The 25,950-nt window shown below is 38.0% G+C and overlaps 1 protein-coding gene across 45 annotated transcripts in view; it reads left to right on the top strand.

Moving 5' to 3' along the window:
• Neb (nebulin) overlaps positions 1-25,950 on the top strand; it is a 202,863-nt gene that overhangs the window by 28,773 nt on the left and 148,140 nt on the right. For all 45 annotated transcript variants that reach the window (XM_074070778.1, XM_074070748.1, XM_074070741.1 and 42 more), the window contains 22 exons: positions 48-155; positions 240-353; positions 1,533-1,634; positions 1,729-1,836; positions 1,927-2,031; positions 3,038-3,136; positions 5,061-5,165; positions 5,657-5,764; positions 5,849-5,962; positions 8,015-8,212; positions 9,969-10,076; positions 11,503-11,601; positions 12,248-12,352; positions 12,439-12,546; positions 14,879-15,190; positions 15,275-15,481; positions 17,749-17,853; positions 18,528-18,635; positions 20,177-20,488; positions 21,418-21,624; positions 24,106-24,210; positions 25,010-25,117. In XM_074070778.1, the coding sequence (XP_073926879.1) occupies positions 48-155; positions 240-353; positions 1,533-1,634; positions 1,729-1,836; positions 1,927-2,031; positions 3,038-3,136; positions 5,061-5,165; positions 5,657-5,764; positions 5,849-5,962; positions 8,015-8,212; positions 9,969-10,076; positions 11,503-11,601; positions 12,248-12,352; positions 12,439-12,546; positions 14,879-15,190; positions 15,275-15,481; positions 17,749-17,853; positions 18,528-18,635; positions 20,177-20,488; positions 21,418-21,624; positions 24,106-24,210; positions 25,010-25,117 (3,045 nt within the window). The remainder of the gene's footprint in view (positions 1-47; positions 156-239; positions 354-1,532; positions 1,635-1,728; positions 1,837-1,926; positions 2,032-3,037; positions 3,137-5,060; positions 5,166-5,656; positions 5,765-5,848; positions 5,963-8,014; positions 8,213-9,968; positions 10,077-11,502; positions 11,602-12,247; positions 12,353-12,438; positions 12,547-14,878; positions 15,191-15,274; positions 15,482-17,748; positions 17,854-18,527; positions 18,636-20,176; positions 20,489-21,417; positions 21,625-24,105; positions 24,211-25,009; positions 25,118-25,950) is intronic.

The following is a 25,950-nucleotide window of genomic DNA, read 5'->3' as shown; positions in this document are numbered from 1 at the left end:
ATGCGTGTCACTTTTGCCAATTCCTTTGCTGCAATTTTCCTGTCTAGAATGTGTATAAGCAAGACTGGGAGAAGAGCAAAGCTAAGAAGTTTGACATTAAAGTGGATGCCATTCCCCTGCTGGCAGCCAAAGCCAACAGCAGGAACGCCAGTGATGTGAGTATGGCTTTTGGGTCTCGCAGGGTGGCCTCAGGGACATTTCCTGTTGAGTGGGATGCAGCATGAGTGATGTCTTTGCAGGTGATGTACAAGAAAGACTATGAGAAAAGCAAAGGGAAGATGATTGGAGCCCTCAGCATTAATGATGACCCTAAGATGCTGCACTCCTTTAAGACGGCCAAAAACCAGAGTGATGTGAGTGTCTTTGTCAGTCACTCTTAGTTTCAGATTTGGCCACATTTGCTGTTTAGTATAACCTTGGATTGGATGCTAGCCTAACTGAAATCACAGATTCAGGATGGCAAATCAAATGTGAAATGCTGAATAACTAGGGAAAATGAACGTCCTTATGCTTACTGACGTCTCTGTGTTTTAAGAAGGCAGTGAATATTGCAAAGGTTTCCTTAACCTCCTTAGTGCACCCTGTTTCATTAAGAGGAAAAAGGTGCTAACAATATCATTTTCTTTAGCATTTTTCCTAGAAATAGGCTCAGAATGTGTATGTAGTATATGTACGTGCATGTATTCATCCAGTGCCCTGAACTGATTAAGGTTGTTTGCAAAGACACATGCAGAAAGATAAAAATGAGTAGAAAAATTAATTCAAAGATCAAGAGTAGGAAAAATCAGATAAAAAATCAAAAGGAAAATGTTTTACTTCAAGAATTGTGCTGGGAGCATGGCTCAAGTGAGCACATACCTAGCAGACAAAGCCATGAATTCAAACCCTAACACTGCAAAAAAAAATAATAATTTTATAAAATGTTGATCTCATTTTAGATATTTAAAATCCTTACTAAAAATAAACCTCTTTCCAAAATCACTCTTCTAATTCCTAACAAGAAAGAAATAATATCTATCCTCCATATCATTTATTGTCTTTATCGAGTATATTTGTGGATTTCTAGATAATAAAATTAAAAGAAAATATGAAGAAATAAATGACACAAACATTAAAAGATAAAAAAAAATTGTTTCCTACATTGCTGCTATAAAGTAAAATGTTAGGTAGGCCTCATGAGAAAAGCCAACTTCCAGAAGCCTGTATTTAAGTATCTGAAATCTTCCTTATTCCTTATGCCTCATTTTATACAAGCTTTAAAAAAAATTCATTTTCCTTCAAACACATTCAAAGGCAACAAAAGATTTTAAGAAGCAATTTAGGTTGCAGCATTAGTTTGCTGTAACTTTTTCAGTCTGAGAACTATTAGGACAGGTAATGTAAACATTATGATTATTAGCAGAAGAGATTATTATAAGACAAGAATCTCAACCATAACTTTTCTGTCTGATTGGCTAAAGTATAGCAATGACATGAATGGCTCTTTATGTCCATGAGGTATTTTCCTCTTTAATTTCTTTTTCTTTTGACAGAGATTATACAGGGAAAACTATGAGAAGACAAAGGCAAAGAGCATGAATTACTGTGAGACCCCCAAATATCAACTTGATACTCTGCTGAAGAACTTCAGCGAGGTTTGAAAGGCTGGGGTTACCTCTGGGATGGGAAGTCTTTCCTATTGCTTCAAAAATAACTATTAACTTGAATTATGCATGTTTTCTTTTGCAGGCTAACTATAAAGACTCATATGTAAAGAATATTTTGGGACATTATGTAGGCAGTTTTGAGGACCCGTATCATGCACACTGCATGAAAGTTTCCGCTCAAAACAGTGATGTAAGTTTGAAGATCATTATTCATGTGTTGTAGGGACATTGTCTGGGAACAATAGCAGTCCTGATCTATTTTTGTTCTTGCTCATTATAGAAAAGTTATAAGGCAGAATATGAAGAAGATAAAGGGAAATGTTACTTCCCTCAGACAATAACCCAAGAATATGAAGCAATCAAGAAGCTAGACCAGTGTAAAGATGTAAGTCAGCTGCCTTGAATTTTTAGAACTGGATTCGGGATTCTTGTGACCTCTAGTGGTAAATTTAGCAGGAGTTTAAATGTTAACATACCATGGTTAGCAGAGATATTAAGTTTAAAACTTTGCTTTTGGGTGGAATTGGGGAACACAAAATTACTATGAAGAAGTCTAGTGGCTATGAAACAATTTCAGGTTTCTAAACCTGTGTTTTCATTGGTTTATATGTGCATAAATTTGGGACAAAAGGAGGATATTTGGGTTTGTGAGAGATAGGTGCTCATCACTCGACAAATGTATATGAGGAGCTAGCATGTGCCAGACACAGTCCTTGTGCTGGGAAGGAACAGGAAACAAGGTGGTCTGCCTCTTCTGGAGTTTCCACTGGAATGGAAGAGACAGACAATAAATAAAAGAAGTGCAAAAACAAGAAATATATCAGGCAATGATAAAACATATAAAATGGTGATAAAAAATTAAAATAGGATGATATGAGAGAGAGTAACGGGGCGGGGGGGGCCCACCTTCGATTGGGAAGTCCAGAGGTATGAGGCTTGGTATGTCCAGCCATGCCAAGATCAAAGGTAGAGAAGTACGAAAAACAGCCTAGGGAAAGAATGAAGCATTGAAAGGAGGAGGCAGCTGGGGAGGAGGAGAATAGTAGGAAGGAAGGAGGGTGGATTTTACAGGGCTCTTAAATGAAGGTACAGGAGTAGTTTAAACACCAAGTGCAGTGGAGAGCCATTGTAGAGCTTTAGCACTGGGAAGATTGATATAGTGACTGAGATAAAGCAGAAAAAATAGAGACAACTTCATGAGAAAGAGGAAGGGAGAGAAGAAGTGAAAAGGAGACAAAAATAAAGGAAGTAGCAACATATCAGCCAAATTTTTGTTTTTCAAAGATCAAAACAATCTTTGACTGGAACCATTTTATACATTAGTGGGTATATGAACAAAAAATAGAAGGTACACTGTACAATTTCATTAAAGGACACATCTTCTTTTCTAGCATACCTACAAAGTTCATCCAGATAAGACAAAATTCACAGCAGTTACCGATACTCCTGTACTATTGCAAGCTCAGCTCAACACCAAACAGCTCAGTGATGTAAGTGCTTTGATTTATGCAAGGGTGGGTGACCCAGAAAGTTTGGCTTATTTAAAATATCAGCATTTACATTTTTAATCTTCATGGACTTATCTACCATCCCAGTAATGTCCTTTTCCAGAATTTGTTTAATAAAAAACAAAGCTGGTAGATTGAATTGTAACCTAAGGAAAGCTATGTTAAGCAACATTAAAAATAGCTAATATTTTTTCAATAACTCACTATTTTTAGTAGTAATACCTTACTTACTCATCAAGATCTGTCACACGAATGAATATTAAACTTCAGGTCAACTTAACAGCGCCAGACAAGGCATCCATTTGGATAGGAAAAAGGCAAACATTCCTATTCTTATAAAGTCCCAAGACTTCAGCCAAGACTTCAGGCAATAATAAGAAACTTACTAGAGAATGACGCTACAGAATTAAAACAGGATGATGTTAGAAGGGTGACTGGATGATGGTCAAGGAAAGCCTAAGGCTAAAATGGTCCAATCATGCGGGGACAAGAGGAAGAGGAGCATGCATCGCAAACATCAACATTCATATGATCACCTGGTGACCCTGTTAAAATGTAGATCCTGACTCAGTGGGTTTGGGGGAACCCCATATTCTCACTGCAAGGTGCTGCTGAGACTGTAGATCACACTGTGAGTAGCAAGATGCTCATGCAGCTAAGTCCTGGAGAGTAGTAGCACTGCCTTCTCGAGATAGGACAAGATGCAGTTGGTAGTTGGTCCTACTACAAAATGTGTTTTAGTCATACAAATTAGCTCATATGCAATTGACAAGGAGGAGAACAGCACCACTGTCACTTACAAGTCATATCAGTTCATATGCTACTTTGCTAGTATGTTAATGTTTTGTGAACCAGTAGAGAACAGTAAACACAAATAGCACAGTAAACACAGATAGCATTGACCAAGCTGAACTTAGCAAAATGCAGAGGAATATGGTGCTGTGCATGGTGTCTAGTCACCAGCGCTCTTCGCCTTGCCTGGTTCAGCCCCTTGTTGCTTGGTCTTGGAGGTTCTTATGCGCAGTTCTTCTCAATCTTATGCATTTTGTCTTTAGCTACAAATTCAGTAACCTCATTCCTTCTTCACACTCCCTTCCTTCCGCCTATGCCACCTTTTTCTAAAATACATTAATTTCTATGTTTAATACTTTTAGTAAGAAGTTACACATTTTAACTAAATATTTTTGGAATTATTGCTGCTTTCATTATTGCTCTAATTACAGAATTTCATAGGTTTAGGGGTTTGATACCCTCCAGGCCCAATCTACTGGTTGATCAGATATGTTTTCCTGGATGTGTAGTATGATGGCAGTCAAAAAAGAACAGCCCAAAGCCTGGTTATTACCACAGTTCTTGAAAGAGAGAGTGAGAATTCAGATCCTGTGTGAACTTTAACAGGAATAAATACCTCTTTGAAGTATTTTCTTAAAAAGGCACCAGTGGCTTAAGAACATACACCATCCTACATAAATTTAAGAAAATTCCTAACCTGAACTGTTGGATATTTGTCCAGGCAATTTTCTGAGATTATAACAAAATCCCTGAGACCAGGTTATTTATAAAGTATAGAGGTTTATTTAGCTCATGATTCTGGAGACTGGGAAATCTGAGTGTATAGGGCCAACATCCCAGGAAGGCTTCTTTGCTGCATTATAACTTAATGGAGGACATCATATGGTGAGACAGCCATGTAGCTCATTTTCATAACAAAGCCAGCCCTGTGATAACCCAGTAATCCATGGGTGGATTAATCCATTTATCAGGGCAGAGCTCTCATGACCCAGTCACTTCCCAAAGGTCCCGTCTCCCAAATACCATTAATACGTCACTTTGGGGGTTATGTTTCCAACACATGAAACTTGGGGGATACACATAACCCATAGCAGCACCCTCTAACATTTTCCAGCTGAATTACAAAGCAAAACATGAAGGTGAGAAGTTCAAGTGCAGTGTACCAGCAGATGCTCCAGAGTTCATCCAACACAGAGTCAATGCCTATAACCTGAGTGATGTAAGTACCAAAGCCACAGAAGCCTGTGTGGTGTGCATGAAAAGAAGTTTTGTAGGAGTTACGGAAATAAAGAACTATTAAGATTGTTACCAGAGTGAAAGTGGAGCTTTTAAGGCCTACCTGCTCCTAAGACTCTCAGCTCTCAGATTTCATTTTCTACAATGTGTTACTGTCAGAGCATTCCTTCTGCATATCCCTAGAGTTTTCAAGATCTCTCCCATGTAAATGTCACATTTCACCTTCTCTAAGTGATTGTCACTTTATACAGGGTAATAGTCTTTAGAAAGTTTCCAGAATATTAAAAGGAGTATATACTATTCCTATTTAGTAGGGAAAAAGAAACTGGATGATAGAAAAATCAGTACTTATACTACTACTTGGCAAATAAAGTATTTATAGGAAAAATAAGATGATATATACAAATTTTCAATAGTTTTTTATTTAGTCTGTGTTCAGTACTGTTTTTCCTTTGCTGCAATTTTCCTGTCTAGAATGTGTATAAGCAAGACTGGGAGAAGAGCAAAGCTAAGAAGTTTGACATTAAAGTGGATGCCATTCCCCTGCTGGCGGCCAAAGCCAACAGCAGGAACGCCAGTGCTGTGAGTATGGCTTTTGGGTCTCGCAGGGTGGCCTCAGGGACATTTCCTGTTGAGTGGGATGCAGCATGAGTGATGTCTTTGCAGGTGATGTACAAGAAAGACTATGAGAAAAGCAAAGGGAAGATGATTGGAGCCCTCAGCATTAATGATGACCCTAAGATGCTGCACTCCTTGAAGACGGCCAAAAACCAGAGTGATGTGAGTGTCTGTCTTATTTCCAAGATGGCTTCCCTGATAATGGTGCCAGAGGGGAGTGGCACATAAAAGGATTTCATACCCACGGGCTCTCTCTTATTCATAAGAAATTGCTGAGAAGAGCTTTGGAAATGCAGTGATTCCCCAGGCTCTTACATGTCTCACATTTGGGGAAAGAAGTTATTGATTGGTACTTGTTGTCTGTTTCATTTTGAAAACTATACATTAATATTTAATAGAATATCAATTATAGTTCTCAAAGCTTCTTGGAAAATATCACTAGCTATTTTAATCTAATTGGAAAATTACCTTTAAAATGATTATTTTAAAACTATCTTTAGAAGAAAATCATGAATCACAGATGTAAATCTGAATATATCTATCAATGTCTTTAATTGCCTTCAGTAATTAGTACTGGCCTAGGTCTAGGAAAAATGCTCTATTGATTATGGGCCCCTTTAAGAACATGATTTAAAACATTTTCACTACCTATCTGGAAGAATTTTTTTTCATGCCTTTTGTCTGAATTTCAAGGAATTCGTAGATTTCTTGTATTTTATCTGTGATCCATCTATCATTTTCCAGTTATAACTTTTACTATAGAGAGGCAAATATCTGCTATCGCAAATTATAGTATATACTGTGATTTTAAAAATGTTTAAAGGATCCCTATGAGTAACAGCAATATTCAACATAGCTTGCAAATATTAACTTTTCATGAGAAAGCAAGAGATGTTTATATTATTTACTTTCTCGTGTTGGAGATGGATCCAGGATGCTAGGCAAGCTCTCCACCTCTGCCCTTGTATCATTTACTTTAATTTTAACCATGTGCTCATGTAATGATCTACACATGCCTTCTTCAGTATTATGTCAGTAGTCAGTGTTCACATATGTAACACTATGTGTTCTCTCGTTCCTTATACCTTCTCAACTCACAAAGGTCGGCACTTCTGTTGACACAACACATAACTTTATTTTTTTTTATCTAATCACCAAATTTGTTAGAACACTGGGCAGAAAATAAATCAATAAACACTTGTAAGTTGATTGATGTTGGCAACTGAGATAGTCAATGAGTCATTGTCACATAATGTCCAGGCTACATGCTAAGCTGCAGATATAGAAAAGAATCTTCTAAAGCCATTTGGATGTTTGACATTGATATGATGAAGCTGGGAACTTGACCTAATTAGCACCCTGTCTAACCATTCCAGAAAACGTGACAATGAAGGTGTATCTTGAGGTCCAGCCAGGACATTTGGCTTATGAGAATATGGTACATAAGGGCCAAGGTTAGGCTAACAGCTCTGTTCCACAAACTTTCCTCCTCTGAGGTCTTATAACTGCTGCAATCTGAAGTTTCTTTTAAATTGTTACCAAAATTAAACTTGGTGTAGAAAAACAAAAGCCTTTACTATTCTCTCTGGGGTTTATCTACTGTCAAGTATATAACATCAGTTGAAAAAGTAGTAACTATCCATTTAAAAATGATTTTAGGGGATTTTAGGGGAGGTGGCCCAAATAATGTATATACCTTTAAGTAAATGTAAGAATAATAAAATAAAATTTAAAAAAATTAAAATAAATAAATAAAATAAAAGTGATTCTAGAAAGCTAAGAATATGTTTAGTCCACAGTCCTATTTTTGATGTAGGCATTTAATAAAACCAGAGGTATAACATGACTGTCATGTGATTTTTATTAATTAAAAAAAGCTCCTTGATTAGAAATCTCTTCAAAGGTTATCTCACTTTAATAGGAATAATGCTGGATAGTGATCCTTCAAAAACCCTGTTCTATAATAAAATAATCCCTGGTTGAAGTAGAGTCTGTAGCCTGTTCTTGATGTCTGCGGTGACTCTGTGACAGCTGCTCTAAAGATTCATCCATGTATGGTTTTCTAAGGGATTTCAACCATGTGTGACATATGAACAAAGTTGAGGGTAAAATAGCTACTCAGATGTTTGTATGTGTTTCTCTAAATTGTATTTACTTTACTTTTCTGAAAATCCATTGAGGATTCCTGGTAATAAATGATCATTTCCTACTCAGCGTGAATATCGTAAAGACTACGAAAAGTCAAAAACTATCTACACAGCACCTCTTGATATGCTCCAAGTCACTCAGGCTAAGAAGTCTCAGGAAATTGCCAGCGATGTGGACTATAAGCACATCTTGCACAATTATAGCTACCCACCTGATAGCATCAATGTGGACCTCGCCAAGAAGGCCTATGCACTGCAGAGCGATGTGAGTAACTAGGTTTTCTCTATCCCTTCTTTTGCAGGTAGGAACTGAAAGGATTTCTAATTTGAGCAGTGTTTGTCTCTGTGACTTGTTTATTTCATAGTACAATGTCCTCAAGGTTCATGCATGCTATAGCTTTTGTCAGAATCCCCTTTCTTTTTATGGATGAATTATATTCCATAGTATATATAAACCCCATTTTGTTTATCCAGTCTTCTGTTAATGGGTATCCCCTTTTAGCTATTGTGAATGGTATTGCTAAGCTCTCGAGTATGTAAATGTCTCTTTCAAGGTCTTGTTTTTAATTCTTTTGAGTGTATGTGTGTGTGTGTGTGTGTGTGTGTGCAGAAGTCGAACTGTTAGATCATATGGTGGTTCTAGTTTTCCATCGCGAGCATATATAAGTTCTACTTTTTAAAAATTTTTAAGGAACCACCATACTGTTTTCCCAACTGGAAAAGATCACTGCACAATTTCACATTCTTATCACTAGTAATTCTATTTTCTGTATTATTATCCTTACCATTAATGGCTAGACAACCACAGTGGCTCTTTCTAATAGATGAAATAGCTATCTCCCAAGTAAAACCAATTCCAAATAAGTGCTCTCTTAAGCAAATCAGTGTGTATGTCTGTTTTGAAGTGCTTTGTTAATCATGGAAGAAACATTCCTAAGCTGGTCATATATGTGAAGTACGATGTTTGCAAACACTTAGAGCAAATAACTACTGTCAAGTCTAATCTAATTTGAAAATGGACAAAATTATCTACCTTCTTGTGACCTAATGGTCCTAATTTGACCATAAAAAATAATACTTAGAGTTCCAGAGAGTAAACATCTACATTTGAATATCTAAACGTAATAATTTCATTTATTTTTTGAAGTACAACTTTGAATTGAGCATTTTCTGGATTAGAATTAGAGCTCTTCACATTTCCATTGAGTTGAAAATAAGGATAAAATGGAATAGATGCCAGTTAGAAGAAAAGCAGAAACATTAGGGCTGTTAAAATCTCTCACCAAAATGGATGGAATTGGAGAACATCATTCTGAGTGAGATTAGCCTGGCTCAAAAAACCAAAAATCGTATGTTCTCCCTCATATGTGGACATTAGATCAAGGGCAAACACAACAAGGGGATTGGACTATGAGCACATGATAAAAGCGAGAGCACACAAGGGAGGGGTGAGGATAGGTAAGACACCTAAAAAACTAGCTAGCATTTGTTGCCCTTAATGCAGAGAAACTAAAGCAGATACCTTAAAGCAACTGAGGCCAATAGGAAAAGGGGAACAGGTACTAGAGAAAAGGTTAGATGAAAAAGAATTAACCTAGAAGGTAACACCCACGCACAGGAAATCAGTGTGAGTCAATGCCCTGTATAGCTATCTTTATCTCAACCAGCAAAAACCCTTGTTCCTTCCTATTATTGCTTATACTCTCTCTACAACAAAATTAGAGATAAGGGCAAAATAGTTTCTGCTGGGTATTGAGGGGGTGGGGGGGAGAGGGAGGGGGAGGAGTGGGTGGTAAGGGAGGGGGTGGGGGCAGGGGGGAGAAATGAACCAAGCCTTGTATGCACATATGAATAATAAAAGAAAAATGAAAAAAAAAATCTCTCACCAAAGAAATGGATATAACGGCCTTCATGTAGCTGCTCAGGAATCTTCAGCACATTTTGGTGAAATGTTAATGATTTTATGTAATAAGGATGACTTTGAGGAAAGAATTAAGCTTTTCTTTCTCTTGGTGTTTTAGGTGGAATACAAAGCTGACTACAACAGCTGGATGAAAGGCTGTGGCTGGGTGCCTTTTGGGTCCTTAGAAATGGAGAAGGCAAAGCGAGCTTCAGACATCCTTAATGAGGTAAAGCCACTGGCTTTGTCAGAGAGAGAGGTCTGTGAATGTGTTGTGTTAAAACTCAAAACCATGAGAAATGCCTCCTTTTCTGCCTCATTCTCTACTTGTTGTTGCTGAAGGTGCTGGTAGTGGGGAACTTACCACTCTCATGAGTTATCCAAATGGGTAAGCACACCCCTGAGCATTGCCACAGTCACACTAACCATTGGCAATAGAACAACTTCTAAGAACTTTATTAAAAACTATAATTTACATACCCTAAAATTCACCTATTTTTAAGTGTACACCTTGACTAGCTTCAAAATACTCGTGTATTTATGCAGTCATCACCACAAATGAGTTTTAAATGCTACTGGCCCCTCAAAAAATTCCCACCCCTGTCTTTAGACTCAGGCAGTCACTGATCTGCTTTCTAGGTCTGTAGTTTTATCTTTTCTAGAAATTTCTTTTGTATCTGACTTGCCTCTTATAATATTTTTGAGGTTACCCATGTCTCTGCCAGTAGCTGAAAACTCATTGCTGTCAGGTAAATGTGTCATCAAGTACAGTAGACTACGAGAAAGACAAAGATGTTGAATGACAGTTGTCCTCTATGTTCAAGTTTTTATTGCTCTTGTCACTTTGTGTTTTTCTTCGTTTGGGATGAGACAGTTTTGCCAACTTGCCTACTATTTTAGAAAAAGTTTTCTGGGTTGGTTTTCAGAAACCTGATGTTAAAAAAGCAATGATGCTATGTATACAAAGGTAGGATGAATAATATGCCCAAAGAATGAGGACTGGACAAATAAAAATGGCAGACTACAGGAATAAGGGTAGCTAGAAGTTGCAGGTTCCCAATTGGGCTACCTTCCCAAAGTAACCCTTCCTTCCACTTCAGCACTTTAGTGACCTATGTATGAACCTCTGTAAGGCTAGCAAAGTAGAAGCCCTGTCTTAGTCATTATCCCTGGCTGTTGTCCTCAACTCTTAGCTCATCCTCCCTCAACTGGAAGACAGCTTCCTCTAGTTGCTGATGGAGAGACAGGGAAATGACATTCCTGAGAACTCATTTGCCATGCAGATACATCCCAAATCTCCTTGCTTGCTTTCCTGTTAATCCCTGGAGAACTCTGTGGTGTTTCTGAACTTGGCTTAGCTGGGAGTACCCTTTTTCAGTAATAAGTAAGAAATTGAGGAAATAGTATAAGTCTAGTTCTTTAGAGTTATATTGATCTGTACACTCCAAACCTTCCAAAATTAAACCAATTTTAAAACACTGTCTCTGGTATTATATTCAATTTTTTATTTAAGCCAATCAAGCCTCTAGTATTTCTATGTTTTAAAATCAGGGGAAAAAAATCGTCTTGTCTCTCCAAAATGAAATTCAAGAATTTTGATATGCTAACATTCTTTGAAAACTAATATAATTTTCTTTTTTTGATTCACCGAACAGAAAAAGTATCGCCAACATCCAGACACACTCAAGTTCACCTCAATTGAAGATGCTCCAATTACAATACAGTCTAAAATTAACCAGGCCCAGAGGAGTGATGTAAGTGATCATTCTGTGTTTACTTTAATAAATGTTAGCTAATGCAAATATATTTTGAATATACTGATCACTGGTCACTGATTCTACAATCTAAGAGCCCCACTGCATACTGTATTGGTTGGCCTACCAGCCACTTGACATTGTTCTTTAAGGTAAAGGTTTCTAATGACAACTAGAAGCTATCTCTAGGAAACACCTGAAGGAATGAATATAGGTACTATGTCACATGGAGAGCTAGGACAAAAATCACGTATAGTCAAAACCTCTCCTACATCCCTTTAATCTCCCACAAAAAATAATGTAAGTGACTGGTGTATTCCACACTATTTAGCATTTCCTATACTCAGGAAAGTATCTGCAGGTTAACATTTTCATTTTCATCAGGTCCCCTTGCTGAGCTAAGTTCCCCTTCCTTGGTCCAGAGCTTCCTAGTTCATGCTAAGGGATCTTTGCTGAGACAGAGCTAGCACTGAGATACACCTTAACATATGTGACCTTGAATGCCCACAGATATTTGGAGCTGAATATGGGGATGGTACAGTGTCTTTCCTAAAACTACTTTGTGCAATATGGTTCACTGTGAAATTATTTTCCTGTGCCATTACACATTTCTTTCTACTTCGTTTATGTGCTTTTTTTCATCTAGGTTGCTTATAAAGCCAAAGGAGAGGAAATTCTACACAAATACAACCTGCCTGCAGACCTGCCACAGTTTATCCAGGCTAAAGTTAACGCTTACAACATCAGCGAGGTGTGTGTGGATTCAGGCGGATGTATGGGTTCTCCCTTTACTAATGTGGCCTTGCAGTTACACTTGAATGGTGTTTTTTCTTTCAGAATATGTACAAAGCAGACTTGAAAGACTTGAGCAAGAAAGGATATGACCTGAGAACTGATGCGATTCCCATCAAAGCTGCCAAAGCTGCCAGGCAGGCTGCAAGTGATGTAAGTCCAGCTGGGGTCTCAGGTGTAATTACAAAATGTGGTCAGGTGGGCTTCTAAGCCTAACAGGTTACACCAAAGTCTCAATAATGCCTGTTGTCCCTGCCTGGAAGCAAATGTGGCTGAAAACTATTCAGGAAAGAAAGTTCCCTAAACAGACCCAAATTGTTTTGGAAGATAGGACTGGCCTCACCTTCCACGGATGACTTCTCATCAAGTGCCTACAATTAAAATCTTCATCTAGATTCCTGCACAAATTCACATTGCTTCTCTTAAGGAAATAAAGAAGCAATTTACTATTTAACAGCCTCTTGATGGTAAAACTTTATCTCAAATCTTTCTTAATTTATGTGATTTGCCTCTCTTCTCCCTTCCCATTATTACATCTAGAGACTGTGAATTTGCTTCAAGTTTCACAGTCCCTAATAGTCACTAGTTTCCACTAAAGTTAAAAGTTTTATTTTTTAATCCTTTTTCTCTTTAACTCAGATGTGAACTGAAGTCACTTTACTCTTTGAGATTTTAATAAAATTAGCTAGGGCCCCCACCTGTGGTCCTAGAGGAAGCAGAATCTTTTTCCTGTAATTTCTGCAAATACTGAGGGTTTTGTATTTGGAAGGCAGCTATGCTCAGCACTGTACAACTGATGGGTTTGTTTTTGTGACCTCTGGCTCCCAATTTGCACAAGGTGGTTTGACTTGAACTCACCTAGGTTCCCCTGGTAGATCTACTTTTTCTGCTATGCATGACCCAGAGATGGGCCAGTCCTTTCTTTTGATTTCCAGAAAGACTCTGTTACAGGAATCTTGAACAGAGACATAGGACACCGAGGCTTTTCAAGAAGCAGTATTTATTAGTGTGCCGGCAGCAGCTCAGTGGATTCACATCCAGAGGCTGAGCCCCAAGAACAAAGGGATCTCACATTCTATACCCTTGCAAGCAGGTTACAGAAGCAAAAAGCAAGGTTAACCCATGTATGGTTGCATGTAACTCTACTGGCTACTTTACTCCCAGTGCTATGTGACCTTCTTCATGTTTAGATTTTTAAAGTTTTGTCTCCCTGCTATGCCATCCCCTCCACCCTGCTACATTATCAGGACACAGACCTGCTTGCTTCTTTCTATTTTTTGCTCTCCTTCCTGCTACGACTCCAAGTGCAACTTTACTAATTAAAATGAGGTTTAGCTTGTACACACGTAAATATGTTATAACTAAACAACAAATGTCTTTGTCCTGAAAAGCTGTTCCTCCCAGACATTCTCACTGACCCCCCTCTCTCTGTGGGTGCTTCCTCCAGCTATCCCATGTCCCATGTACCACCACATTCCCTCCTATCTCTGCTTCTGCTTCCCAGAGTCATCTCTCGGTCTCTCTGAGAAAGCTCAGTCTCCCTCCTTTTATAACTCAAAGCCAATTAGTGTTCACTACTTTGAATAACCAAGAACCTATGAAAATTCTACTATTGCTAAAATTCTATGACTAATCAAATAACCAGCTACCTGGAGCTCTATCAGCACAGCGTCATTGGTAGAGATTGACTATCTTTTCGTTATTCTTTCCCAGTGTTTAAGTGGAAAGGAATTTCCATAAGTATAGAAAATTATTTTGTCACTGACACAACCTATGGTAATATCCCTAAACCAACCTCTCTTAGGTGTACAGAAGTAGCCACAGACATTCAAATGGGTTATAACATTTTAATTTTACCAGGTTACATTTCTTTTTTTTTTTCATTTATTCATATGTGCATACAATGTTTGGGTCATTTCTCCCCCCTTCCCCCTACCCCCACCAGGGTACAGTTGGCTTTTCATATCTTTAGATTATACATCCACAGATTCAACCAACTGTGGCTCAAAATATTCTTTTAAAAAGTTACACCCACACTGAATGAACATATACTGACTGCTTTTTCTTGTCATTATTTCCAAACAATACAGAACAACCATTTACATAGCATTTGCATTGTATTAGCTAGAGATGATTTAAAGTATATAGGAAAGTGTACTTAGGTCATTTACATTATGTAGATAGTATAAGTAATCTAGGGATGATTTTAAAATATACAGGAAAACGTGCATAGGTTATATGTAATTACTGCCACTTTACTAAAGGACTTGAGTATGTGGGGGGTTCAGTGTCTGCAGGAGGTGGGGGAGTCCTGAAATGAGTCCTCTATGGGTTCTGATGGACAACTTATAAACAAGTAAAGAGCTAATTGAATACTGACATAGAGTAATTTCTGGAAAGCTGAATTAATTTGAATCATGGCCTCCTTGTTCATTAAAATCTTCAAAACTTCATTTTAAAATATGTCCACTTTTGTTTCCAATAGGTTCATTACAAAAAAGATTATGAAAAAGCTAAGGGGAAAATGGTTGGCTTCCAAAGTCTCCAAGATGATCCTAAGTTGGTTCATTATATGAACGTGGCTAAGTTACAATCAGACCGGGAGTATAGAAAAGACTATGAAAAGACAAAGGCCAGATACAATACTCCTCACGATACGTTCAGTGTTGTGGCAGCCAAGAAAGCGCAGGATGTTATCAGCAGTGCCAGCTACACGCACGCCCTCCATCACTACACCTACCTGCCTGATGCCCTCGGCCTAGAAGTGTCGAAAAACGCCATGCAGATTCAGAGTGACGTAAGTACCATGACTCCCACAAGATCACCCCCTTGTTTAGAGCCTCTGCCGGGTCCTCACTCCGCTTTTCTCCCATTGCTGTAGAACGCCTACAAGGAAGACTACAACACCTGGATGAAAGGCATTGGCTGGATACCGATTGGCAGTCTTGACCAAGAAAAAGTTAAAAAGGCGGGTGATGCCCTGAATGAAAAGAAGTACAGGCAACATCCAGACACCCTCAAATTTACCAGCATCGTGGACTCCCCAGTGATGGTCCAGGCAAAACAGAACACCCAGCAAGTCAGTGATGTGAGTACAACAAAAGAGAGGGCAGATGATGTGGAGGGAAGACTTTTAAAAAATAAAATGGCTGCAGTGTGGCGCAAGTGGTAGAGCACCTGCCTAACAAGCCCGAGGCCCTAAGTCCAAAACCCATACCACCAAAAAAATTATATACATATATTACATATATGTATATAATTTATATAATCAACTCAACACTTTAATTCTTCTCAGCCAATATTAAATTTATTTCATTTTAAACTTATATGTATTTTTAATTTAAAAATAAAATCACTTTTTTAGTTTGGGCACGAAAATGTTTCTTTAACTTTTTAAAAAACATTTTCCTTTTCAACTGCCTTTAAAAGACTGTGGTATTGGATACATTTGACATGGTGCAAAAAGTTCTATTCTAATATTACACACACATACACACATAGAATTTAAGCTTAAATCGCAGACGGTTTATTGTGGCAAATTCTTTGTATTTAATTCTATGTCGAATTGTTTGTGTTTGCTTTCCACACAAAAGACATTAATATGGGAAAAATAAAACAAATGAATATATGGATTTGCTCCTCAGACTTCATACACAGTGAGACATTTTAAGTCATTTATGTCACAATGAGAAATTTATGTTTTGGTGGAGACGAGTGGTCTATCCACCTCCCCATGAGCAGTATGTATGCTTTAGCTAAAGTAAAAAAATTCTAAAGGAAGGTTTGGTATATGGAAGAGTTAAAAGGACACCAAAAGCATTCACTTATTAACTCATTTACTGAAGGTTTTGAGTACCTCCTACATGTAAGGCACTATATTATGTAACAATAGCATAAGATGAAGCAGGGGAGGATTAGTGGGATATAGAAATTCACAAGAATATAGGACAAGAGCATAAGACAAGTCATGGATGTGAACAGTGTTGCTACACAGAGAGATGAATGCTGCAAGAGAGGTGTATTGCTAAGAAAGTCTGAGGGAAGTTGGTTGAATTGGGAGAGTCATTCAGAGTTTTCCTGGCAAATAAGGGAAAGCCCGTTGCTGGCAAAGGAACACTGATGGGCACAGTAAAGAAAGAATGAATGGACGGTCAGGAAATTGTTCAGGATGTAATCTGACCATGGAGGTTCTTTTATACTAATTTGTAGAATCTGGACATTATGGTATTAGGTAACTGGAGATGTTGAAGGTTTTTAATTCACGGAGTCACATCAGCAGGTCTGTTTTAAAAAGATACCTGGCAGAAACGTGTGGAGACTGTAAGAGCAGAGAGATTGGAGCAAGAAGTAGAATTAGAGTCTGTTACAGAAATCAGAGGCAAGACTTCATTAAAGTAGAGCAAGGCAATAGCACCAGGAGAGAAGGATATGTTTAGAAGGTAGAATTCAGAAATCCTCTGAATGTTTAGGCATTGTTTCTAAAGGCACTGATAAATTAAAAATAATTCTTTGTTTCCTAGAAGAAACTATTTATCATTTATGGATTAATTTAGATAGCAACCATTTTGGATTTTACTTACAGTACACACACACTACTCTACAGGTCATATTCCACATAAACATCTCTGTGACCTGGGTGTGTGTGTGCTAAATGACAATTAAAAGACTGAAAATCTCTTTCAGTCAGTGATTCTAGCTCTATTTACTTGTTTCTGTTACCAAGAGGAAGATACAATAAGTTCTCTATACCATATACTCTGATGTCTTTCAGTGAATGTCTAGGTAATTCTTTAAAATGAACAAAATAAGATAAATATGAAATGGTAAACCTTTTGAGCATGCTGACTTCATATATAAATGCCTTTATGTTATGAGGGAATTACTGTATGCTTTCACTGGAACAATTGTAACTGGAAAGTTTTTAATAGAAATAACTGACCCATTCTAACTTTCTAGAGATCCATCTCCTTTCTGGAGATAGAAAACAAACAAAAAAGAAGTAACAACAATAAGAAAAAACATTACGAACTATTAACTCCCCTGGCAAAGGATAAACTTATCTGGCTTTAGCAAATTCTGTTATTCATATTAGTGTTTCATATTTGAATTTACTTTCCCTTCAACTCTGGCAGCCCAAAATTTCTGTTAAGGATTTTTTTCCTCTGTCTGTTTTAATGCACAGATTGTTGGTTCTTCCTAAAGCTAATAAGATGTTTTTAAAAAATGCCTTCAACAATTTTTAACCACAAAAATAGGCGATTATGCTAGGAATAACTCATTTTAAGCATGAAATTGATGGATTTTCCTCTTTTCACAACATGCAGTGTGTTTCATTTTTGTGCCTGTGTATTGCAGGTCTTATACAAAGCTAAAGGAGAAGATGTGAAGCATAAATACACTCTGAATCCTGATCTTCCTCAGTTTCTCCAGGCCAAGTGTAATGCTTACAATATAAGTGATGTAAGTAAGGTCTTTGATGGGTATGAAACCCAGATGTGACAATTAGTCACAGAATAAGGCAGGACCCTGAGAATTATTTGAATCAATTTCCCACCCCACCCCAGTAGAGCATACCCCACCAAGAAGGTTCTTGCCTGTGGAGTTGGTCTTTTTGAGGTATGAAAACTCCACAGAATATAGCATTCTTTTTTATGTAGACCTCCCCACCTACTCTAAAACATCTTAGTTTGCATCTGGGGGAAGTTATTATCCTCCAGAAAAATGAGAATAAATGAAATTCTTTTCATATCAACCCTAAACTTTCTAAAGTTGGCCACCAAGTCTTCTCTTGACTTTCCTTTCACAAGATTAAGCAGCTTCATTTTCTCGTTGGTCCTCACTTAGCTGGTTTCACAGAATGATTATTATTCTCCTTGGATTCACTTTAGTTTTTCAGTGTTCCTTTTCCATATGTATTCAAACTAGATGTGGGTGAATAATTAGTGCAGAGTCCAATAATTTCATGCTAGACACAGAATGTGACACTTTGCCAATGTGACTTCATGGAAGAATATTGTGATAGGGGATTCCATTAGCTTATATCTGGAAAGGAACAAAATGACCCTGGAAGTCAGGGAATCACCTTAGTTGATAGCACACAACATGCTGACACACTTTTTGTTTTTCCATCTCAGGTCTGTTACAAACGGGACTGGCATGACTTAATAGCCAAGGGCAACAGTGTCCTGGGTGATGCGATTCCCATCACTGCAGCCAAGGCGTCAAGAAACATTGCCAGTGATGTGAGTAAAAATTTTAGGTGAAATCTGAGCGACTGCCTTTTAAAAAGTAATCAAATGTGTGCTTGTTTCAATGGATACCTCATTGGAAATGATATGTTGAATGAGTGATATTTAAATTCTCCATGAAATGTTATTGTGAAAACCTATCATTTTTCAATATTTTTGTGATTCTTTTCAGTTGACCCCACTTGGTAGAGCTGTCATAAATCTGACAGCAGCTTTCTCCCCTGATTCATAACTCAAATTACCTTCATTGACACATTTCTCTGGCCACCCACATTTCTTTTCAGTGAGAACACCCTGACTGACACAAACATTTTAAATTTAAATGACTGCCTGCATTATAATTGTATTAAAAAGACTGAAAATATGATAGAGATGTATAAATTTTTATAAACCAAATGGAGAGAAAGCTTTTATTAGGATATATTTTTGATTCTAGTAAATTGATTCCCATTTCATCTGTAATTTTCGCACTTAAGTTTTTTCCATATCAAAAAAACAATTTCAAATAGCATGAATACCTTGTAAGGTTCACTGGCACACACTATTCCAGAGACTACAATCTCAGTTTGAGAAAAGAGAAGAGAGAAATCAACTGTGTGTGCTTCCCTCATAGGAGCTAGGGGTAGAAAGACTATATGGCTTTCATTGTAGGGAATGAAACTAAAAATGTCGTTCTCAAAGTTTGCATACAATGCACATCACTATGAAATACATTTCTAGTTTAAATAGAAAGTAAAAGTCTTTAACTTCATACTTTTTTTTTTTTAAAGCAATTGCATGGTCCTTTCTCTAAGGTATCTAGTAATTACTGGCTAATCCTTTCACCTGTAAATCCTTGTTTGTGAATCCATGCTTATACCACAGGAGCTCAGTGTTCACAAAATTTATGTGGATTTGAATTCTCTTGCATAAAAATTGAGGTTTGAACCTATTGCAGGATAGGTCCATCTACATCTCATTGCTACTCCTAGCGGTGAGAGACCTTGAGCAGATTAACTTTTTCTGATTAGGTTTTTACTGATGAGAGACCCCCATAGCAGTTCCTGTGCTAGTGTGGCTCCTTAATTCATTTGTAATGCTTTATCCTTGAGCTTGAAAAGGAGTTGTTGATAAACGAGGTGAGTGAAGGCCCAGCTACCTGCATAACTGGTACTAATATTCATGATGTGAACTGACATAGTGGATTAGGAAAATTCTTATCCCTGTGAAGGCAAGAGAGATTGGTCTTATATTTGCAAAGTGTTATGTTCATGTTACGAGTAAAGATTGGTTTTAAACACAGTTCTACATGCAAATCACCCATAGGATTTGCAAGAAAAGAAAGAAAAATGGTTCTGACTTTATCATGGCACTCCCTTGAAGCCCCAGCAGAGTTTGAAATAAATATTTTCACTTTGAACTTTCTAGAGGAGAGTATGGTTTGTATTTCTAAACAGTCTTCCAGAAAGTACTGAGTATCTTTTCCTATGAATATGATTATTGCACCTAGTATTATCAGTACCTAAGACATTGCTAACCAAATTCTGTCTCTGCAGTATAAATATAAAGAAGCTTATGAGAAGTCAAAGGGGAAGCATGTGGGTTTTAGAAGCCTCCAGGATGATCCTAAGCTGGTTCACTACATGAATGTGGCAAAGTTGCAGTCGGATCGTGAATACAAGAGGAACTATGAGAACACCAAAACCAGCTATCATACCCCTGGGGACATGGTTAGCATTACAGCCGCAAAGATGGCCCAGGATGTGACTACCAATGTCAACTACAAACAGCCATTGCATCATTACACCTACCTGCCTGATGCCCTGAGCTTCGAGCACACAAGGAATGCCAATCAAATTCAGAGCGATGTAAGTATGTACAACATAACAGACCCAAGAGGAATATGTGCTAAAAGAATGATCACTTCTGTCTATTTTATTTGGCTTCAGAGGCAGTAAGATATTTGAGAAATGCACCTTAGAATAGGCAGTGTTTGATAAAAACCTACTAAAGGCATGGAAAATAAGCTGTGTCTCTGCTGGCTTTCTGTGATTGTGTTGTAATCATTGGCATTGTCTTTATTAACTTTGGGATAAAAGATAAAACCACATCCCACTAACTATGTAAGAGACCTTGATTCTCAGCCAAAGGTGTTACCGTGGCCCTGCTTCAATGGTAATGTTGTAAAATGCAAAATAGAATGTTTGATGCTTTCTGAATTCGGGAACATTTTTCTTTCCTTTTTTAACTCAAGGTCACACAGTCACCCATGTAAATCTATGTAATGAGTCATCTAAAATGAACTGGGAAGGCTTTGTGCTGCCTGATTCATGGAGAGCTGCAAGGGAGGTGTTTAACATTCAGGGTGTTTCTTTCTGCAGGAGATGGATTTCTATAAGAATCATCCTCTGTAAAGGGAAGAAATTATATTCATTTATTGGTGATCAATGAACATCTCTCTGTACCCAGCTGAGATCAGGAATAGCGTAGGTGGACAATGCGTATGAAACTCAATATCTCAGAGTCTTCAGTGAAATCAAAAGGAAAGTCCAATGTATTGTCAAAAGAGAGAAAAAAAACTGAGCAGTGCCCATGGAAATATGTGACCTAGATTCCCTTCTGTGCTGTGTAATTGCACTTTAACAACAGAACTGCTTTTCCTACTACCCAATTCCAGGTAATGAGCTGTGTGACCGACATAGACAGACGTGAGCTCAGGGAAAAGAATTGCAGATCCCACAACCATCCTTGAACATTGCCTAGGATACCCACTTACAGCAGCTTCCTCTTTTTGCAGAATGTGTATAAAGATGAGTATAACAACTTCTTCAAGGGCATTGGATGGATCCCTATTGGCTCTCTGGAGGTTGAGAAGGCCAAGAAAGCTGGTGATGCATTAAATGAGAAGAAATATCGACAACATCCAGACACCATCAAGTTCACAAGCGTGCCTGATTCCATGGGCATGGTTTTGGCTCAGCAGAACACGAAGCAGCTAAGTGATGTAAGTGATTTCCCTTCAAAAGGGTTTGTCCACGAATAAACCCCTGTTAGTGAGCCACTCCTCCACCCTTCTTAATTCAATATGCAAGGATGCATCTATGTTAGCAGACAAAGTGCATTCAGAGACTCCAAACACAGGTTTTAACTTGAAGCAACTTGGAATTTGAACACAGACAGGGAAAACAGGTAAGGGAAAAGGGGTTGTCCCAAATTTGCTTTATTCTCTGAATGTAGAGAACCTGACCCCTGTCCATTCTACACATGAAAAGACATTTATTACCATTATCATCTGCAACTCTCTGAAGTGCAAAACAATCTACTTTTTACTCTGAATTGCAATAGTTCTACCTAGGTTCTCAAGGAGAAGGAATCATGTGCTAATCCCCTTGCAAAACAGCTCAGTGTGGTGAGAGGCAATCTTGGTATGAGGCCTCTGGGGAGGGATGAGCAGTCCATTTGCAGCCATTCTTGGTCTTATTTCTGAGCCAGGACCCTTGTTCTTTCTGTCAGAGGCTAATTACAATACTCAGTACCTCAAATCCTTTAGTAATTTCTGAGTTCTGTTAAAATGCAGCCATCAGAAAGAGAGAGGTGAGTAAAAAGCAAAGGAAAAAAAAAAGTTTTTGTTTGTTTGCTTGTATGTAGCCCCAGATTTTGGAAGTTAGGGAACACTTCACTTGCCTTATATTTGAGGATTATCGGTGGATCTATTTGTCAGGGGAGTACCTGCTCCCTGCTCTCACGTTACTGCAGGCCTTTAGGGTTTACTCTATTTCAGTGTCATCAATGCTGTAGTTTCTTTGGATTTCTTTTGTATTGAACATGTGTCACTTATTGCATTTCCAGTTAGCTAGGGAAACTGTATTCTCATTGTGTTAAGTCTTCCCCATCCCAATGTCTACCTAGATACTCAAGACAAAAACTTTGTGGTCACCCTTTGCACCTCCCTGTGGGAACCCCTTCATCTGGTACCTATGCTGAGTCAGTGTCCCAACTCTCTCTCAACTGACCTGCTGGAGTGTTGTCTTTCAACCATTACCACCCTAGTTCCTGCTTCCTTGACTCTCATGTGGATAAGTACAATGACCTCTTGTGTGGACTCCCCACCTATGGTCTCAAAAAACAAACAGGGCCTCCATCTGAAGACATAAATCCCGCATTTCTTTTATATGCAAAGCCTCTTAGGAACTTCTCCTTAAACTTAAAATCTCAACTCATAAACTTGGCTAAAGACCCTGCATCCCACAGCCCGCCCCTCCCTCTGGCTAGTCTTCCATATTCAAGCCCTGAGGCTGACTGTTGCTGAAGGTGTCCAAGCCATGGTCAACCCTAGGGCCCTGAATGTTCTACTTCTGCCTAGAACTCTCCTCTTTCTCCTTCTCCACGTTTGAGCATACATATTACTCCTACAGAGACTATGTGACCATCCTCGTTTTTCTGCTGTAGTCATTCTAATTACAACACATCAAAATTTTAGCTATAGTCCACAGTTTACATGTCTATTGTTTCCTCTACTAAACTGTAGGCAAAGATGTCTGAGTCCCCCCTCACGGCAGTGCAGGCATTTGCCTTGTGTGTGAAAACGCAGTGATGCCTTCCTTTTAAAAGGAGTGAGTCTCTTGGGGATATACCCAAAAGACTGTTACTCCAGAGGCACCTGCACATCCATGTTTATTGCGGCACTATTCACAATAGCCAAGTTATGGAAACAGCCAAGATGCCCCAGCACTGAAGAAAGGATTAAGAAAATGTGGTATCTATACACAATGGAATTTTATGCAGCCATGAAGAAGAAAGAAATGTTATCATTAGCTGGTAAATGGATGAAATTGGAGAACATCATGCTGAGTGAGGTTAGCCTGGCCCAAAAGACCAAAAATCGTATGTTCTCCCTCATATGTGGACATTAAATCAAGGGCAAACACAACAAGGGGATTGGACTATGAGCACATGATAAAAGCAAGAGCACACAAGGAAGGGGTGAGGATAGGTAAGACACCTAAAAAACTAGCTAGCATTTGTTGCCCTTAACGCAGAGAAACTTAAAGCAGATACCTGAGGCCAATAGGAAAAGGGGACCAGGAACTAGAGAAAAGGTGAGATGAAAAAGAATTAACCTAGAAGGTAACACCCACGCACAGGAAATCAATGTGAGTCAATGCCCTGTATAGCTATCCTTATCTCAACCAGCAAAAACCCTGTTCCTTCCTATTATTGCTTATACTCTCTCTACAACAAAATTAGAAATAAGGGCAAAATAGTTTCTGCTGGGTATTGGGGGGGGGGAGAGAGAGGGGGTGGAGTGGGTGGTAAGGGAGGGGGTGGGGGCAGGGGGGAGAAATGAACCAAGCCTTGTATGCACATATGAATAATAAAAGAAAAATGAAATAAAATAAAATAAAATAAAATAAAAGGAGTGAGTGTCAGTGAAGCTCACACTCCGTCAGTGTGTGACACGGCATGCTTCCTTCTTTGTTTACAGCTGAACTACAAGGTGGAAGGGGAGAAACTGAAGCACAAGTACACGATAGACCCTGAATTGCCTCAGTTTATCCAAGCCAAGGTCAACGCCCTCAATGTGAGCGATGTGAGTAGTTGGCTGGTGCTGGTCTAACATTGCTTACATGGGCTTCTCCTTCCCAGTTCTGGGTAACTCCTGCACTGAGACGCTCAAGAGGAACTAACTGAGCGTGGGTCCTTGGAGTGCCTGGAAGGGACTTTACGCAGCATGAGAGAGGCTACCATAAAATTTTGCTTAAGGAAGACTTTTTCAAATTGTGGATTTGTGACTCATTAGTGGCTAATAAAATCAGCCTTGGAAGTAGAGTCATTTTGGAAAAAGGGAACAAAATGAGATATGCAAGGTTAGAAAGCATAGTATTCCTTTGTTTCAGTTATTTATTAAAACTTCCAAGAGTTCAATGTTCTTCAAAAACACTTTTTTAAAACTTTAGTCTATCTCTTGGGTAGTGTAGGAACACAATTGGTGATGATGTTTAAATCAACTGTATGAAATGGGGTGTGGTGATGCATGCCTGTAATCCTAGTTACTTGGTAGGCTGAGGTTGGAGGATCCGAGTTCAAGCCCAGCTTGACTTGAGACTCCCTCTCAAAAATAAATGAATGAATAAATAAATACCCTATTGTTTCCTTTAAAAAAATACCGGTAAATTCTAATTTTTAAGTATAATCAAACCTGGATAAAACTATTCATTTCTTAAGAGATAGCTTTGTCTGAAATTTTTAAAAAGAAGCTGATGGAGATATCAAAGATGAAGTAATAGCCTAATGATGAAATCTTTTAATAGATAGGAAACATTTTGGCATCTTGTTTCATTCCTCTTTTAATAATTTCAAATAGTAAAATAATCTTTCCTGTTTTGAAGGCTCACTATAAAGCAGATTGGAAGAAAACCCTTGCAAAGGGTTATGATCTGAGGCCAGACGCCATTCCCATTGTTGCTGCAAAAAGCTCAAGGAATATCGCTAGTGATGTAAGTCTAATTTGAAAGTCATAAATTCTTTTTCTCTTTCTCTCTCTTTCTATCCATCTCTCTCGCTGTAAAGATATATATATATATGCACATATATATAACATCTAATCTGTTATATGTATATATGCTATATACATATATGTATATAACCTGTATATTGTGTATGAGACATATATGAGGAAGCAAACAAAGAAAGTATAACACTAAAATGTTTCCTAACATCCTAATTTTTTATATTGCTTCACGTAATGTTTGTGATGCTGGGGATTGAACCCAGGTCCTTGTGTGTGGAGCTAGGCAAGCCCTCTACCTCTGAGCCTTATCAGCAGGCACTTAAAACATCTTTCAAAACTAGCACATTCAATCCCAGCATCACAGCAGCAACAAAACAAAACAAAAACCTGAGTACAGTTGTTACAAAGAAAAAAAACCTTTTTAAAATTGTGAACAACTCTCATGAATGTCATTGTGAACTTAAAATCTCCTTTTTATTTTGATTCTGTCAAGCAAAAATTTCTTGGCATGCTAAAATATCACTAAATCAAACAAGAATATGCTGTTTTAATTTCTACAAAGAAAAATATCTAGTGAAATAGGAGAAACCAGGAAAAAGTTATAGGCTAAATAACAAGAAATTAATTACTTTTTGATAAATTAAGTTGTATTTTCTCTATGAATTGTGATAAATGCCTTTGTAAAGTATACACTTGCTCATTTTAAGTTTAACATTTTAATTTATATTATAGTCTTGCTGACTTTAGTCATTACTATACAAGTACTTTGAAGGAAAATCAAAATAATAATGAAAGCAAGGTAAAAAATATACATCAAGT

Source organism: Castor canadensis, chromosome 4 (genome assembly GCF_047511655.1).
Source record: "Castor canadensis chromosome 4, mCasCan1.hap1v2, whole genome shotgun sequence".
Classification (NCBI taxonomy): domain Eukaryota; kingdom Metazoa; phylum Chordata; class Mammalia; order Rodentia; family Castoridae; genus Castor; species Castor canadensis.
The sequence above is the reverse complement of the archived record's forward strand: the minus strand, read 5'-3'. Positions and strand labels throughout refer to the sequence as shown.